Source organism: Zonotrichia albicollis, chromosome 1 (genome assembly GCF_047830755.1).
Source record: "Zonotrichia albicollis isolate bZonAlb1 chromosome 1, bZonAlb1.hap1, whole genome shotgun sequence".
In the NCBI taxonomy this organism is placed as follows: domain Eukaryota; kingdom Metazoa; phylum Chordata; class Aves; order Passeriformes; family Passerellidae; genus Zonotrichia; species Zonotrichia albicollis.
The window spans coordinates 3,886,307-3,904,687 of NC_133819.1; the positions used below are offsets into that span (position 1 = coordinate 3,886,307).

The 18,381-nt window shown below is 42.4% G+C and overlaps 1 protein-coding gene across 4 annotated transcripts in view; it reads left to right on the forward strand.

Annotated features, from left to right (window-relative positions):
• The window catches only part of CRHR2 (corticotropin releasing hormone receptor 2), a 151,230-nt gene that overhangs the window by 76,021 nt on the left and 56,828 nt on the right, over window positions 1-18,381 (forward strand). For 3 of the 4 annotated variants that reach the window (XM_074544469.1, XM_074544343.1, XM_074544401.1), the window contains 2 exons: window positions 8,091-8,176; window positions 15,366-15,472. In XM_074544469.1, the coding sequence (XP_074400570.1) occupies window positions 8,091-8,176; window positions 15,366-15,472 (193 nt within the window). Of the gene's footprint in view, window positions 1-8,090; window positions 8,177-15,365; window positions 15,473-18,381 lie in introns of those variants that run through there. The other variant, XM_074544540.1, reaches the window with a different exon arrangement.

An 18,381-nucleotide genomic window follows, 5' to 3' on the forward strand; every position in this document is an offset into this window, starting at 1 on the left:
TGAGGAGTGATTGAATTGGGAAAGGGCAACTTTGGGATTTGCCTGTCAGTGCCCACCCCTCAATCCTGAAACAATTCAAAATGAAGCTGTGAACAAATAGAGGATTTGCTATAAAAAGTTGTTTCTTATGGAACAGTTTTTGCTAACCCTGAAGGAATGAGGAGTGAAAAATACTGCAAGAAATTGTGTTTCCTGAGGTGAACCACGTGGGGATCAGCAAGTCAAACAGAACATGTGGGATTTTTCGTGAGAAGCTTTACATTAGCAGGTATTTCACTGAACAAGGTTGAAAAGAGGCACTTTTCTGCCAATTCTGCACTCTTCAGTCTATGGGTTGTTTCCAGTGCCACTGCCAGGAGCCCCAAGGAGAGTTCATGACCAGGTTGGACAAGGCTTGGAGCACCCTGGTCTGGTGGAGGGTGTCCCTGCCATGGCAGGGAGTGGAACTGGATCATTTTAAAGCCTTTTCCAGCCCAGAATATTCTGTGATGCCTCAGAATATTTTGTCCTGACGTCCCAATCTCTGTAGGTCCAACAGAGGGTGCCTTGGGCTAGAAACCCACAGAATGTTTGTCTAAACTCTGAAGGAGCTTCTAAATTTCTACACTTCTAAATTTCTGCAATGCACGGTTCTGTTCCTGCCTTTGCTTTTGACCTGTTCTGTGACCTGGGGGAGCCACTTGAGCTCTTCATCTGATGGGAAATCAATGCAGCAAGTGAGCATAATTAGTCTGCTCGAGGTTCTTGCAAACCTTTTTAGGATTTCTTGGCAAAGGAAAACAATAGAAACCTCATCAACGTTTCTAATGGGCTTGAAAGCCTGAGGACACATAGAGCTGAGCCAGACAGAGCTGAGTTTAGAAATATTTTTCTAGGGGAACATTTCTTGCCTAAATTATGATTTATCTGCCTTCCAAGACTCTCCTATAAGTGCATTATATTTGTGTACAAATTAAAAAAAACCCAGCTGGGCCATCCAGAGAAAACCTCTTGGCTTTCAAACTGATGTTGGCTGATGTACAATGAGCATCAGTTGGATAACTGTTCTTGCCTCTCCTTATTTTTGTCAGAATATCCCTCATTCACAAATAAAATATGTGGAGAGAGATTATTTTTATTTTTATTCCAGTCTCCTGGATGTCACAATTCTATGCTGCTGTCACTTACAATTTCTAGAAATAGTAAGCAATTGTCCTGATGCTTTGTGAATCCTACCTGGCTCAAGTTGTCACTGCAACAATCAGAAAAAAATAAAGCACCGAAGAGGGAGTGTGGCACATGAATAAATAATTTATAGCCCCATGATTCAGCCCCTATTTTTAGAAGCTTGCTATTTTTCTGAGGCTTTGAAAAGGGGCTAAGAATAACCTATACATGAAGTGATGTGTGCCTTATGCAACACAGGTCTTTTTCTGTCTCATTTGATCAGACGCCTGTGAAATCTGGGCAGCCAAGCTGAGGAATTTGTATCATGCAGTTCCTGTTGGATTTACTGGGGATCATGGTGGATAAGTACCCAAGAGAAAAATTTTTTTGCCTAATACCAAGCAAAATGTCTTGAACGTTAAATGAATACAAATTGTTTGGACGAGACACTGGGAGAATCTTGCAATGTTCCAGTGATTAGAACTCCTTGGAAAATAGGAATCCCTTAAACTGGGTTTGAATTCCTCATGAAATCCAGTATTGGAAGAGACAAAAGCTGAGCTCCATGTTGTGAGCAGCTCCTGAGCTGCGACATTCAGCACAGGGACATTTTGGGCATTTTTGCTGTCCCAAAACTGTGCCTTTCAAAATCCATTTATTCAGCTCAGAAAATGGCATCCAGCTTTAATCATGACACTGAGAAAAATCAGAGTTTCTCCACTGTTTCTTCTGATTTCACAGACCAGCATATCACAGAGACTATTTTAATTTATATCTAAGGGGAAATCTCGCTTACTTGGGCTTCTTTTCCATTGGGAAATTTGGCATAAATACCTTAATGTTGGGGGCACCATGGGCTGCTGGGCTGTGCCCTGAAGCCAGAGCAGGAAGGGCTTGGAGAGATATGGACAAGACTGGCTGCAAGCTGGTATTCTAAAATTACAAAGTTTAACTCCACCTGTGGCAAATATGCAAAACTAACCTAGCCTGAAAAGGATGGCATATTGCTCAGCTAGGTCAGAGGCAAAACCAGTTTAATAGTTGTCTTAAAAAGTGAGGAAAAAATGTAGATAGAGGATATCAATGGAAAAGAATCACAGTGGGGAGATTTACCAGATTGTCTGTAGTGGTTTTACAAAATAATTACTGAAAATTCCTGAGTCTATGCCACAGTCACCCCTAACCCCACTTACCAAAACCCTGTGTGTTCTAGGGAGTGTGTTCAGGGGGATGCTGGTTTTCTGATGGATGGACCCTTCATTTCAGCTCAGCTGACACCTAACAAGGATCAGCAAGCTGCCAAAGCAGCCACGTGCCCTCAGCTCAGGGATTAACAGGCTGTCTTATTTATTTATTCATTTTTCTCTTTATTCCCTTCACTCCAGTAGCTGATGAACTTGGCTCAAGATTCTGTGGCCAGTCTATAGAATCTAGGAGATGAAAGGCACAAATAGCCAGAGAAAGGCATAAATAGCCATATAAGAGGCATTGATATCCAGATTTCCATTTTAATGATAACTGGAAATGTAAACCTTGCCAAAAAGTCATCTGCATGAAACATGGCAAGACAAATAAAATCTCTTTCAAAACCAGCTTAGTCCCAGTAGTCAGGGACAAGGTCCACGATGGCAGTGCCTGCATGCAGTGTCTGGAATTGTCTTTCACTCCCTAATGGCTGGGAGGAGGTGGTGAATTTCCTGCTGAGAGTGACATCCATTTACCTTCACCCAGTGCTGCTGTCTCCTGTTTGTGTCGTGCTTTTAATGGACTTTTACTGACTAAACACCAGCCTGCCACCAGGCCAATCCATACATATTGAGTTACCACTACCTGAAAGGCTTTGTGCTCTTCAACAGGGTCAATAAAAAAAGAAAAATACAAAAATACAAAATACCACTCATCAAACACTTCCCTTTGCATACCCAACTCGGAAACGCAACGTCGTCTGCAGTTAGAAATGAAATTAAGGGCTAGGAATGCAACATCATCTGCAGTTAGAAATGAAATTAAGGGCTAGGTTTTACCTCATAAACTGATGTAGAACATTGTACCTGAGCTGTGTTTCAAGGCTGTTCCAGAGGATAATTTTATGCAGTTAGACACAGAACCACAGGGTGGCTGAGATGCACCTGCAGCCAGTTGCCCAGAGCATGTCTTAAAAGAGTTTTAAGTATCTTCAAAAAGGGAGATTTCAAGACCTCCTTAGGCCTGTTCCAGTGTTCTGTCACCCTCACAGTAAAAATATGTCAGTGGTTTCTCAGGGGGGGGACAAATCACAGCTGGGATGACAAATACTGGATTTTTCTGCTCCATTTTCTGTTTAGACACACACTGAGGGCTCTTCAGAAGAGTCTCTGGCAATGTTGTTAATAAAGTGTTATAAATCAAGGTGGAATTCATTTTACATGGGTTTAAATATATAAAAGGCACATTTCTGTTTGGGATAAAGGTCCTTGAGCTGATTTGTGAAAAACTGCTCTCATCCCATGCAAGTTTTCCCAGAATTAATCTGGTAATGGTGGTGCTGAGTTGCAGGGATGCTGAGGGGAGTTATGGGAAAACTGGAAACAGAGTTTGGATGTCTCCCCCCTTTCTCAAACACCAGAGTGTGAGGAAACCTTCAAATGGGTAAATAAAAGTCTGTGAGTTTCTCTCATGTTCTTCCATGTCAGATGAAAAGCACTTTCCATTGTTATTGATGTATGGGCTCAATTCTGGGTTGATCAGCTTTTTCTTTTTTTCTTTTTATTGAAACAACAAATATGCTGGAGTTCCTTAACAGTCCCATTTGCCCTGCAAACAGACAGATTTGTGATTATCAGAGTCTGATTTTTTTCATAATGTTTCTATTTTCTATATAAGACTTTATTAAATGTGGTAAGAGTTTTTCTTTATTTGACTTTTTGTAGTATGTATTGTGAATCTGTTAAAATTGTGGTGGTTATCTGGAAATCTGTTAAAATCTGTAGTCATAAGGTACTAGATCATTATTGTAGAAAACGCTGTTTAATATTTGTTTGAAGTATGGAGAGTTTAAGTTACTCTCTTATTGTTTATTTTAAGTTTTTAATTATATTATGTGTCAGTGGTATTTTTGGGGATTTGCATTTTGTCTGTTATAAAATAACAGAAAATAAAATGCTGTAAAACTCACAACTTATAAAACTATAGTATAAAGAAGAAATAATAAACATCTAAATCTAAACACAAAATATCATCTCAAACACTTCAACCCAACCTTAGCAGAAACAAAAAAAAACAAAACAAACCAACAATGCAACACTAATTTTCTTATTTTCTTCTTCATTCAAGGAACTTTTGCTCTCCACCTTGAATTTCTCACTTGCTCTTAAATGTTTCTAGTCCACTAAGAATAAAGTTCAGGCTCTCTGTAGCGTGGGTGTGTGTGTATAAATACATAAAAGTGAGACATTCCTGTGGGTGTTAGGTTGTTTATCTGGATATATTCTGTGAACAGCTATAAAATAATAGACTGAGCTGGACTTTCCCAAGAGCTGGACTCAGGGAGAGTTGGGTATCCCAGCTGTGTTCCTGCCAAGGCTTTGCTGTAGCCGTGCTCAGATTTTTTACCTGCCTTTTTTGTAGTGTGGAATGAGGTTTTTCAGGGGTGGAGGCCCCTTTTACATCACCTCAGAGTCCAGGAGAGCTGTGAATGCTGGTGCTGCTGTTGTGTGCTGTCACCATCATATTTTCTGGAAAAAATCCCTTTGCCAGGATTTCTCTCCTGGGAAGCCGAGAACCTCAGAGAAAAATGAAAACAATAATTATCTGATTGCTTCTCCCTGTTTTTTGCTGCTTTGGAATATGGTTGGAGAGTGTTTATGCAACAGGTGGTTGTTTGATTGGTTCCATGTGAATTGTTCTAACTTAATGACTAATCACTGTCCAGCTGTGTTGGACTCTGGAAGGAGTCACAAGTTTTCATGATCATTCTTTGTAACCTTCTGTCTGTGTCCTTTCTCCATTCATTAGTATAGTTTTAGCATAATAATATATAATATAATATAATATAATATAATATAATATAATATAATATAATATAATATAATATAATATAATAATATAAATTTGCCTTCTAAGAACATGGAGTCAGATTCTCAATTCCTCCTTTGTCCTCGGACCCCGAAAACACCACAAAGTGTGTCTGGGCTCTGCCTGCTGTCCTTGGCTTTCCTGGTGGAGCGTGACTGATCAACACCCCTGAGTCAGCCCTTGGGGAAATGGGATGATGCATTTGCAGCCTGGAGGGGCTGAAATCCATTCTGTGCAAGCTGGAAGCCCTGAGCACTCCTGGATATTCCTTTCTGTCCAGGCAGTTCCCTTCTACCTCCCTGCCTGTCTCCTGCACTGGTGATTAAGCAGAAGAAACCAAGAGCCACAAATCTACAACAAAATGAAGTCAACATTTTAAAGTGGAAGGAGAGACCATAGACTGAGGCCCAGGAGTGAATATTGGATGATGTGTCAAGAGCTCTGTGCATAAAGGCTGAGTGCTGCCTGTGCCATCCTGACTCATCTACTGCTCATTATTCATTTGCATAAACATTCATTCTCCTTGTCCAGTTGTGTTACTAAATAACAATACATTATTGTGTCATACAATAACAATATATTATTATGTTATACAATATTAATATATTATTATATAATGAACAAGTGCAAGTGCACACAGAGCACAAATAACCACATGTTATAACCACCAAATCTTTATTTGAGAATAAAGTCAGGAAGGAAGGGGAAATTCTAAGAGAAAGTATGCTGAGTTCTTCAGAATGTCATTTGTCTAGGAAAATGAGATTTTTACACAATTGTTTTTCAACTAGGAAAAAAAATAGTGCTAATAGCTACATTTCTTTATTATTAGCTCTTGTTGCCCTAGAAAGATCATTTAAGTGTTCTTTTCTTCTTGGGTGATCATTGTTTGTTTCTACAGTGGAGTTCTCCATTATGATTCTTCCTTTTTTTTTCTTTTTTTGTGACAATCATTAAGAAAAACTGAACTTAATCCAGTGTTTTTTAGCACACAGTGCATGAGCAAGAGCCACTTCTTCCAGGTGCTTCCAGTGTAGCTCTAACCTCACCCAATAAATGAGATGTTTCTCCTTTAAAGCACTGGATAAAGGAGCTGCATCTTGTCATTAAAAAAGAGAGAGAGAGGGAAAAAGAGAGAGAGAAAGAGAAAATGAGAAGGAGAAAGGAACATAGGGAGGGAAGAAAGGAGAAGGGAAAGGAAAGAGGAACAGGAAAAGGAAAGGAGAAAAGGGAAAAGGAAAGAGGAGCAAGGAAAGGAGAAAAGGAAAAGGAAAGAGGAGAAAGGAAAGGAGAAAATGGAAAGGGAAAAGGAAAGAGGAGAAAGGAAAGGAGAAAGGGAAAAGGAAAGAGGAGAAAGGAAAGGAGAAAGGGAAAAGGAAAGAGGAGAAAGGAAAGGAGAAAAGGAAAGGAAAAAGAAGAAAACCTTTACTGTGGGGTATCAATTAGCAGTGGCACCTGGTGTTGAGAAGTGACTGATACTGGAGGAGATCTTGGACAAGAGAAATTCAGAGTTTGATTTTCCCCCTGCTGTTCATGCCCTCACCCTGTGGGAGATGTGCTGTGGTAGCTCAGAGAGCTGCACTGATGTGGGTTGTGCATCCCCAGTGCCTCTCAGGGTGTGGATTGTGTTTGTGGGATACAACCAGGGGAAATGAAGAGTCAGAATGAGTAAAACAAGGGTTTGAATGAATAAAATAATGGTTTATATGAGCAGTACTCTGGAAGTGGGACTCAGCATCCGACTAAGCATCAGCTCATCTGGAGAGTCAGGAGTTTGCAACAGAGGCTCAAAGTCAGCAACAATTCTGCACAGGGAGCTTCAGCACTGGCCAAAGGAGGGGACAAATGCAAGGGCTTTTAGGGATGTAAGTCAGATCCTACCAAGTGAACCCACTGAGGGACTGTTTTGTTTAGTTTGGCCTCATCACTCCAAAAAGAAACAGTGGAAAAGTGCAACTAGACACCAGCAATATGAAATTCAGTGATCTGTGTGGGTACAGTGTCACATGGAGCATCTGCAGGGACTGTTATTTGTTGACTTCCCTTCTCAGTAAGAAAAAGGACCTTTTCAAAAGTCTTTTTACCTTCTTCAAAAGCACCTTTTCAAAAGTCTCTTGACCTTTTTCAAAGGCTGGTGTCAGCAGCACATTTAGGACCATTTGATTTTCCTGCACTAAATGACCGTGGCAAAGGCCCAAAAAGAAACTGGGTAAAGGGCAGCAACAACATCATGAGGAGTCCATCAGGAAGTTGCCTGTATTGGTCCTTTGGGGATCTTTTTGGATTTCCTGTTTTATTTTACTTCTCTTGTTTCTAAGAAACAGTTCAAAATAAAAATGGAAAAAACCAAAAGCCTCTTGCTTGGAATTGGATGTGCCTTTAAGGAGTGCAGGAAGGTTTGTACAGGAAAAATGCAGTTTTCTCTTGGAATTCCTTGGGATGAAGAGAGTGCTTGCCAGAAATTGAACTCCCCTCTTTACCCCAGTATTGCCACATGGAGTTCCCAAAGCCCTGCAGGGTGATGTTGAATTTGGACATTAAATCTCTGCTTTGGTAATTTGTGATATCTGCTTACAATCTGTGAGAACTGGCACCTTGGGACAACACCAGTTTCAGTCGCAGTGTTCTCACACCTTTGCTGTCTTCTGAATTGATATTCTGTAAAAAAACCCTATTAATAAACACCTTTAAATACTCTGGGTCTGTAGATGTGTTTGTTATTTATTTCTCCTCTCCTGAGTGGGTTGCTTCAGTCATCACAGAGGTGGGATAAGTTGATTTGCCTTGTAAATAATCTGTTCTGTCAGTCTTGCCTTGAACCTGTGAAATGTCTAAGCTGTTCTAAGTCGTGCACAGGGTGTTCATCTCTCTTTTATTTTGGTCTGTACCAGGAAATGCCTACAGAGAATGCCTGGGCAATGGGACATGGGCTTCCAAGATAAACTACTCTCAGTGCGAGCCTATTCTGGATGACAAGGTCTGTATTTTTCCCTTCATTCTTCTCAGTGAGATTTCTCAGCATAAATGGATGCAAAACTAAACTTAAGGTTAACGTGCTAATTTGGGACCTCTGAGAGAGATTCCATTTCTGTCTCTACAACAAAACCTCCCCGTGAATTGAGGCAAATCACTTATCCTCTCTCCATATCCCCTGCTCACGTGGTTTTTTTAAAAAGGATGCTTTATCTCACTCTGTCCCTGATGATGTGTGTTTATGCAGATTTTTCCTAGCTTTGTTCAGAGCCTACAGCTGCTACAGTAAATGTTAGCAACAAGAACAATAAGACCTAAAGCCTCTTTGGCACTAAAAAATAAGTTCAACCAGCTGATTCCACCCTATATCTGCCCATTCTGAGGTCTCATCAACAACTGACCTTTACAGATCTCAATGTCATTTCTCCTTAAGCAAATATATAAAGGGGCAGCAACAGAAAAAATACATAAAAAGTAGACTCAGGACCCAGCTGCCTTTAAGAAATTGAACCAGTCTTGCATGATATAAGAATTATCAGATTTAAATTAGCATGTGAGATTAAGTTCCTTCAGAAGGGCTGTGAGGAATTATGCAAAGCCCTTTTCTTTTCAGATGCATCATTGACATTCACCCTCACACAGTTTAAGCCTTCAAGCCCTTCATACTCTTCCTCTTCCTGCTGTGTTGAGTGTTGTGGTGGGACACAACCCCACAAAGGCTTTGTGCTGTCTCTGCCAGGAGTGGCTTTTCCCTCTGGGAGCCAGGGTGGAGCCCAGAAGGTCAGACTGGTTTGTTTTGGTGATGCCTTGAGAAGGCTGACCTGGATCAGAGACTAGATAGAGCTAAAAAATACAAGTAAGGATTCATTAGGAGGCTTCAATGGATGCACCTTGGGCAGCACCAGAGCCCAGCCAGGGCTGCACCCAAGATGAACCAAAATGGCCCCAAAATGCACGAGCGCTCCCGGGCTCTCTCCCTTGGATCCGTTCTGCTCCATTTGCACCTTGCAGTTCATTGTCCCATTCCAGCTTTAGCCCAGGCAGTCCCACCCTGCTTGTTTTTCTCTCTCCAGCCCACGGGGTTTGTGCTCCTGGGCTGAGATTTGGATCATTTGTCCTTGGTGCCCAGCTGGAGCAGGAATTGTTTTGTCTCCCTGCTCTGTGCACAGAGCTCACCATGCCCTGATATGAAGCTCAGACTATAAAAGCTAAAAGCTGAGGCATTATTGGGATTCATTCAACTCATTGTGTTCTTGTAGTTGTGCCATGCCAGGGACAGAGAGGAAGAAGATGAGACCCCATATATAGAACTCGGGGGCTCTGTGTGCTGGTGCTGCACCCCAAAGATCCAGGATATGCTTTGGCTGTGGTGCAGCATCCATCCTGTAAGGTCCAGTGTGGTCAGCCTGGGTTTTCTCCAGTGAATCACAAATAACAACACACCAGCTGCTGAGGAGGAACCTGTTCTTACCCCCTGGGGAATTTAATCCCCCTTCTTTTCCTAGAGGCTTCTAGGAATTAAGAAAAGTTGTGCCAGTACCTGGCTGCCACCCAGGGGGACATTCAAGGTGTTCTGGCACAGTGGAGCGGCTCCCAAGGCAATTTGGGCCAACCTAAGCTGGGACCACCCCCGTGCAGCCCCTCATTCCCATGAATTTTCATTTTAAAATGAAAAGCTAACTTGCTGCTGGGTCATTATTTGGATGAATCAGGTCCCTAAAGCATCTCAGTGCATTGTTGCAGGAGTGCTGGGGCCAGCACAGGCTGGGACACTGGAGGGACAGACTGACCATGTCCTAAAAGTGAGCAAGAGAGGGGATGTGGAGCAGCCAGTGTTGATTTGGAGAATGGGGAGCAGAGCTGGGCCAAGATTTGATTTCTGTGGTGGGATTTCGGTGGTACAAGAAACCTGAGCAGGGAGCTGCAGCCACTCAGGAAAAGGCTGCTGCATTTTAATAACACTCATTATGTGTTTGCATGGCTCCCAACAGTGGCTGTCTCTGCACAAGTAAACACAGAGGGGTTTTATTTGAAAAGGCTGGAGAAGTGTTGTGACTAGAGGACAGGATTATTCCCTTTTCTCTGTTTTTGCTTTTAAAAATTTTGCAGCTATGGTGATAGCTTAAAACTCCTTAAATAGCATGTTTCTTAAACAGATGAAAGTGCAGATGTTCCCCCACCCTTGCTTACAGAGGCTTAAAAACTCATTTATTAGATCTTTAAAGATTTGTGACAAGCTTTGCAAATATTAATATTTGTGAATATTTTTGAAATCTCTCATAATGCTCAGTGTTACAGATGAATACTTTGTGATCTCAAAAAAAAAAAGATAGAAAAAAGGAACAATCCCCACAGATTTATCCCATTTTGATTAAAGGTGAGATTCAGGCACACAAGTGGGTCTGTTGTTATTTTCTGAGTTTAGCAGATGCTGGACATCAGCTGGGGGGTAATGCCCTGTGACTTGTGTTTATTTTTAATCCAAAAAACCAACACTACTTTTAAGCTTGACCACTCACAGGCAGAGTGCTAAAGAATCACATGGTTTAATTCAGTGATTGGTAGCAGGGGACAGCAGCAGGACTTTTCAACATCAATCCCATGCTTTATGGCAGAGTTTTGGTAATGTACCAATAGAAATTTTATGGTTTTTCCAGCTGTGGGTCAGTCTTAGGGGCCATCAGCTCAGTAACACCCATTCACTGGGTTATATTAATGCATCATTGCTCTGCTTCTGGGTGAGACCTGTGGCAGCAGCTGCTAAAACTCTGCTCTAGGGAGTGATTTGCTGCTAGATTCCCACTCTGACTGAGACCTAGTTCCTTAAATGTAGTTGTGTGGTGTAGTTTAAAATGTCCTTTGGAATGCCTGTGTCCTTCATGTCCAGAGAAGGGAACAGACCTGAGGAAGGGGCTGGAGCACCAGGAGTGCCTGAGGGAGCTGGGAAGGGGCTCAGCCTGGAAAAAAGGAGGTTCAGGGGGTTCCTTGTGGCTCTGCACAGCTCCTGACAGGAGGGGACAGCCAGGGGAGTCAGGAACTGCTCCCAGGGATCAGGGGCAGTGGGAGAGGGAACGGCCCCAGGTTGTGTCAGGGGAGGTTTAGACTGGGTATTAGTGAAAAATTCTTCTCTGAAAGGGTTTCCAGACATTGGAACAGCCTGCCCAGGACAGTGGTGGAGTCACCATCCCTGAAAGTGTTCAGAAAACTTGTGGATGTGGCACCTGGGGACAGGGTTTAGTGGTGAATGGAATGGTTGGAATCAATGATCTTAGAGGTCTTTTCCAACCTTAAAAATTCTGATTCAGCCATGGAGGTCCCCCCAGGACCAGCTGGGAATCACAAGTGTCCCCAGTGCACCTCAGGGGACCCAAAGTGCCTGTGTCCTAACCCTTGCCTTGGGTGGGCACCCAAGTGCTGATGTCCTCCTGTCAGACTGACCTCACCCTCTCAACAAATAGCTGGCTCCTTGTCCAGGCACAGAAACAAGATATAGACATAATTTTCATCCATCTGGCTGTTTGGTGGCACAAATGGAAAGATTCTCCTCAGCCTACAAGCTCCTGTGTTGAAAGGGCTTCACAAAATCCAACACAAATCTCTGCTCTTCTTAGAAGAAAAGTGAGCGTCTCAGGCAGCACAAAAAACATCTTAGCCTCCAAAAAGAGCTGTAAATCAGGAACTTTGGTGCTGTGGTCTGTGGCAGCTGTATGTGAATTTGCTTCTGCTGATGCTTTGAGGTGGCTTCAAGCTGAGTAGCTGAGTTAGCACCACGCTGGGCTCGGGCTAATGTATCCTGCATGGGAGCACGGTCACTTGAGCCACAGCAGCTCCCAGCTGGCTCAGGATGGGAAAGCAGTGAGCTCAGAGTCATCTGGCATGACAAAGACACTTCCCAGTTGCTTCTGAAAGTCTTTGGAGAGGTGTCCTTAAGCTGTGCTGGTGCTGAGATCATCCTGGCGCCGGGAGGAAATTGGAAGTGACTGAGTGGCAGTGGCTGTGCAGCCTCCCAGGGAGACATGAGCTGTAAACGCTGGCAGGACCTGTCAGTGAGTTCTGTTAGAGGAAGCAAGATCCTTGTCAGATGGTCTGAGAGTGCTCTTATTAGCTGGTTATTGATTCAAATCACTCACTGAATTGTTCAGGGCAGGTTAAGCAGTCACATTGCAGCTGAAGCAAGGGGAAAAGTGCCCTAGGCAGAATGAGTCTGTCATTAGCCTGGAGGGGAGCCCAGCAGGCCTAAGATGTGCAAAGCCAGTGCAGGTAAAGACATTGTGCTGTCGTTCCTTGGTGTGGAAACTCTGGAGACACCTCTGCCAGGCTTTAGAAGCTCTGGAGACACCTCTGCCCTGCCTGGTGGAACATGATTGTCATGTCTAAAGTCATGGAATGGGATCGCAGTGGTGTGGCCAGGGGGTAAAACCATCTCTGGATTCCCCATCGCTGGATTCCCCATCTCTGGATTCCTGATCCCTGGATTCCCCATCCCTCAGTTCCCCACCTCTGGATTCCCCATCCCTCAGTTCCCCACCTCTGGATTCCCCATCTTTGGATTCCTCTTCCCTGGATTCGCCATCTCTGGATTCCTCATCCCTGGATTCCCCATCCATGGAAGTGTTACAGATCAGATTGGATCAGGTCAGGGGTTTTGAACAACCTGTTCTAGTAGCTGGCACTCCTGACATGGCAGGAATCATCATTAAGGTCCCTTCTGACCCAAACCTTTCCAGGATTCTATGATCTCCTTCTCTAACTCATTTCTAATTTCTAGCTCATTTCTAGCAACCCTCCTCCTAAGCCTGAATAGAATTTAAATCTTTGTTTTATGAAGTGAATCTTTCCCTGAAACAGAAGGATATTGGGTAACAGGAGAAGGTTGTTGACATTTTAAATGTATTGGTGTCCAAGAGGGCGAGCCAGAAAAGAGCTGTGCAAGTGTTTGACATGAGCTGAGCTTTGGGGAACAAACACATGATTTTCTGGGCACGTGCTTTTCAGCCCTGAAGACGCTGCCTCCCATTCCAGCAGAGATGCAGATTGCATGTAGGCTGGTGGAAAGTGATCTTGCCACCCTGTCAGTTTAGTTTTCCCTAGGCACCAAGGCAGTTCTTGTTTCTGTGATGTTTGAATTTGCCTTCAGGAAACCTTGTTAGCATCAGAAGCAGAAAATACGAAAGTCGTGCCTGTTTTTCCTTCAGCAACAGTGCATCAAACAGGAGCTTCATAAGTTTATTTTTCCAATTAATTTTTTCATGTTTTGCACCACACCTTCTTAAAACTTGAGTGAAGTTCAAATAGCGTTCAAGAGCCAAAGGAGGATCAGACTTAAAGAGCAGGAACCTCATGCTGGAAAAACACAAGGTTTTTTTTTTTGTTTTTTTTTTTGCCATCTTCCAGGAGATTTCTAGCCCTAAATGAGCAATTCTGAAAACAGTTCTTAGTCAGATGGGTTTGGATTTGATAGTGGTGTGAGAAGCAGTGGATTCAATGATCCTTTTGGATCCCTTGGGATATTCTGTGATCCTCTGGCTCTGTAAATTAAGCAGGAGAGTCAGTGAGCCCTGCAGTTTGCCAGGGCATTGTTGAATAAAACAGCATTGCACAGGTAGGCACAGCAGGTCAAGTGAGTTTCCTTTCCCTTCAGGTGTCCCCTCAACTGAAGGATGAATAAAACACAGTGTGAAACTTGAATTCTGCAGCTTCATTTTGTTGCTTTTTTTTTTCTTTTCACCTCCAGGCAATTCAGAAAATGGGCCCGTGGATGGGGAAGTTTATTTTAGGGGATTTTATAAAAGACTTTAAAAATACTCTGCGTGGTTGAGTTGTGTCCAGAAACAGCACATTACTCTGTGAGCTGAAGATGCAGGCAGGTTTCAGCACAAAAATGATTCCAAGAGAGCTCCCTGGCTCTCTGGCAAAGTGCTGGGAGATGCTTATCTTCACAGAACAATGGAGCAGATGAGCTACAGCTGCTGGTTGTACTTTCAGCCAAACATTCATTCACTGACAAATTCCTTTCACTGGAGTAAAATGTTAAGGGAAATTGTTAGGGGAAAAATGAAAAAAAAAAAAATTCAACCAATTTTTTTTTTAATGATGCCATTTGTAGGATTTTACTTTCATATTTTTATCACCAGAGGAAATGTAGGTGGTTTTGTTTTTAAGAGCCTTGTTCTTCTGAAGGAGGGCAACATCCCAGTAAGGGGAAAGATCTGCTTAACTTGAAAAGAAATAAATGTCAAAACTAATAATCAATATATTTTTCAGGGGCATTTAGTCTTCCACTAGCAAACCTCTTTTTAGCCGTCTTCAGTATTTATCTGAATAGTGTCTTTCTACTTCTTCCTAGCCAGGCAGAGAGGAGATGCCTCCCCTTTCTCCAAAGCCAACAGCAGCCCACCAATAAAGATGTTTCTGCAGGGCTAAATTTTCATCACTAAATCCCTAAATTCACTGATTTAGATGGGAGCACTTCTGTACTTAATTTTTTGTTTACAGGATCAAGAACTTGCCAACAATCTCCCCCTCATGAAATAGACACTAATACAGAAAATTTCACCACATATTTGGGTTGCTGCTAAAAACAACAGGATCCCTGGTTTGTCAGAACTGAAGGAACACCACTGGGTTCCAGTTTGTATTCTGATTTTGTTTGAAGGATAAAGATCACAGCCTGCAAGGAATGTCCCTCAGAGGAAAACCTGCCTGTGTGGGAAAGGCTTGTTATTTATTCTTGCTGACATTTTTGTGTGAAAACCAAGCCATTTGAGTAGGAAAATGGCATAACCTGGCTCATTAAGACCGTGTTGTTTCCTAAGAAAATGATGTTTTATAACTTCTGAAATTCTGAGATGTGTCTTTAGGTTTGTCACCTAAAATGACAAAGGTTTTAAACAAATAAATCTGAGGAAATGGGGAAAAAATAATAATAAAAAAGGGGAAAGTGGAGACAAGATAATTTGTTTTGCATATATTTGTAAGAAACTGTGGACAAATCCCAAACTGAAATGATACCAAGCCTGTGTGCCTGGACAATATATTTGCCTTACACAGAGGCATCAGCCCTGGTACTATTATATCATTATAAAGTTGAGAAAAATAAAAGTAATGACTGTTTTCTGAAGTGCTGAACTGTTCCTGGATGGCAGTGCTTGGAGACTGATGCTGATTTAATGCTGTTATCTCTTTACCTCCAGAGGAAGTATGCGCTCCATTACAAGATTGCTCTCATCATAAACTACCTGGGCCACTGTATTTCAGTGGGCGCCCTCATAGTTGCCTTTATGCTTTTCTTGTGCTTGAGGTGAGTAATGTATTTGCATGTTTCTAACTCAATTTTGTGACGCTTTCTGGGTTGCTCCAGCCCTCTCCTGACTCTGTCCACGTCGTGGATAGTCCTGAAAGTGGTCATGGCTTTTATATTCCTGAGCAGATCTGTGGTTTTCCTGACTAATGTGCTGGTTGAGCTCCTCCTGAGCGTAGGAGCTGAAGCCTGTTTGGGTCAGGGAAAGAACTGAACATGATTTATTGATGCAGCAAAAAAATTCTGTGAGCACAGTGTTCTTCATTAGGGGAGACCAAGATCTGAGTGTGTCAAGTTGCAAGTTTTGAGGGAAAGTTTTGTTTTCTCACAAGGCAGAACATGGTAACTGAAACCTGGATCTAAACCAAAGGAGACAGAACGAAATCTTTCCATTTTGCTTTGGTTTAATTTTTGGTTTTTCTTTCATTAATGGGCTTAGACGTTTTCTTAATAAAAAGAGGAACATCATTAGTGGAGCTTAATCCCCAGCAGTGCTGATGAAATGATGAATGCAAATCAAGGGGACTGCATAGAAACCCTTCCCTGATCTGGTCCAGGGTACAGAAGGGAGTTTGGGAAATGGAGATGTCAGAGAAAGCAAAATTAGGGCTGCAGGGAAGAGAAAGGACAGGAGGAAAGGCAAATTGGTGGAAAACAAATAGATGTGGATCTGTCATCACATGTATGTCCACAGCCTGAATCACAGGATTTATTTTCATAGGAGTGGCCTGATGGGTTAATTCTATTTTATTTCTTGGATTCCATGCCTGGCATTTCTGTATAATTTGTGCTGTGTTGTCCAGGAGAGTTTAACCTCAAAACCAGCTCCACTGAGTGCTGTGCAATGATAATCCTTGAGAAAAACCTTCTGTTCTAATAGCAGAGGATAAACACTGGGTGGAGGGCATCCTCCCCCTGGCCAGGAGGACAGCAGGATGATTGGCAGTGATCTCAGTGCAAGAATTACTCTTTTCCTGGAGCAGAGCATCCCCAAAGTCTCTGCTAAGTCTTCTGAGCATCCCTAACAAGGCCTTTTCTAATAACAATAGGAATCTTCTCGCACTCCAGCATCTATAAACAGAATAATCTATGCTAATGGAAACCAAAAAAGCACCTTAAAACATTAAATGGGAACTTCTGTGATGCATCAGTTTAAACTTCCATTACAAGCCGTCTACAGTGCATATAAAGCTAATTCCCACAGTGCTTGGAGACCTGAATTAATTTGCAATGAATAAAGAATGCAAATCATTCATTGCAGGAGCTATATTCCCTGCTTTCATGCTCACTCTTTTATAAATGCTTGAGTAAATAACACAAAAAACAATTAGGCAGGATGATATAAATGTTATCCAGCTTCAAACACGGAGGTGGCTCACCTACATTCTTCTAAATTGTTCTTCTGTTATTTAAACTTAAGGTTTAAATTCTGCACTCAGCTTCAACATTAGAAACAACAACTGAGTAGTAGCAATTAAGAATTTCCTGTACATGCTGTGAATTAAGATAGTCCATCTCTTCAAATTCACATTGTCCAGTGTGCAGCCAGAGTTAACCAGAATGAGATTCCTCAGGTTCTTTCAATATATATCAATTTTCTAAAGTTCTAGAGATGTTCCAGGGAAGGCAACCCAAATTCATGTTTCATTACAGATTGTCCCTACCCAAATTTTGGGTTATGGACATCTTTGTCAAATTTACCTCTATAAAGTGCCCCAAGAACAAATCTGTTTTGATAATTAATTTCTATTATTTGGGGCCTTTTTTAATGCTTTTTTATTTTGGATGGAAAAAGGTATGTTGGAATTGGGTGAAAGGAGAGAATTTAGGTAATTCCTGGCCAAAAAAAAAAATACAATCTGATAGTTCCTCATCTTGACCTAAAGTAGGAATGTACCAGTTCTTTATTCCTGCCCTACTCCATCCATCTACCTCGCTCCATGAGTCCCTGCTGAGGATGACAATAGAGGAAGATTCAAGGAGGGTGAATCTTCATTGAAATCCTCAATAGAGGACTCCCCAGGAAGATTCAAGTTTTACATCTGCTCCCAGTTTTTGTGCTTCTTCCCCAGTGTTGCAGTGTGAGCCTATTTCGGAGCACACCTGCTCTGTTGGAGCTGAACTGCTGGCAAGACTTTGGGATCTTTCACTCTGGGGGTTTTAGGAGAAGGTGAAATATTTGGCTGGTGTGGCAAAAGGTGTTGCTGTTCTGAATCCAATAAAGGATTTGTTCAGCTGGTCAGGAAGGTGTTCTGCTTTTGGAAATGAGCTTCACCATCACTGGTGCTGCCCCAGCCCAGTGGGGCTTAGTCCTCACTTGTGCTGAACTGAGAAAGGGGAAGGAAACTGGATCTCAACCCTATTTTTCCAAATGTATCCTGTCCCCTTGTACCCAGCTTCATTCTTCCTCTGTTCCTTAGGCAACTTCATCCTTTGTTCCCAGACCACCCTCCATTTAGCAGCAAAGTCCTGCTGCCCTAAACACTGAGCAATCACAGTGTTTAAAGGGTCAGGAATCTCAGGTGTAGCAGCGGGTGATGAAATCATCTGCCATTTGTGTCCCCAAGGCAGCTGGGAGGGGATGAGAGCTCAGCCAGGGCCCCCTTTTCCTGTGAGCACCCATTTCAGCCTTGTTTTCTCCAGTTCTGTCGCATCTGAACCTGTGCAATGACAACCAAACCAGTAAACATTTCATTTAGCACCTAAATAATAAGAAGTGAAGGAGAGGCCTTGATTGTTGCTGGCACAGTGGCTGAATGCCAGTGAGTCACTGTGGCAGCAAGTCAATATCACTTTCTCAAGGTCTAAATGTTGGTAGTGTTAAAATTGTGAGAGCTGTTCTGTCTGTACCATGCAAAACCAAACAAACTCACCAACAGAAAAGAATTCAGCCAGAAGGAAAAACAAAG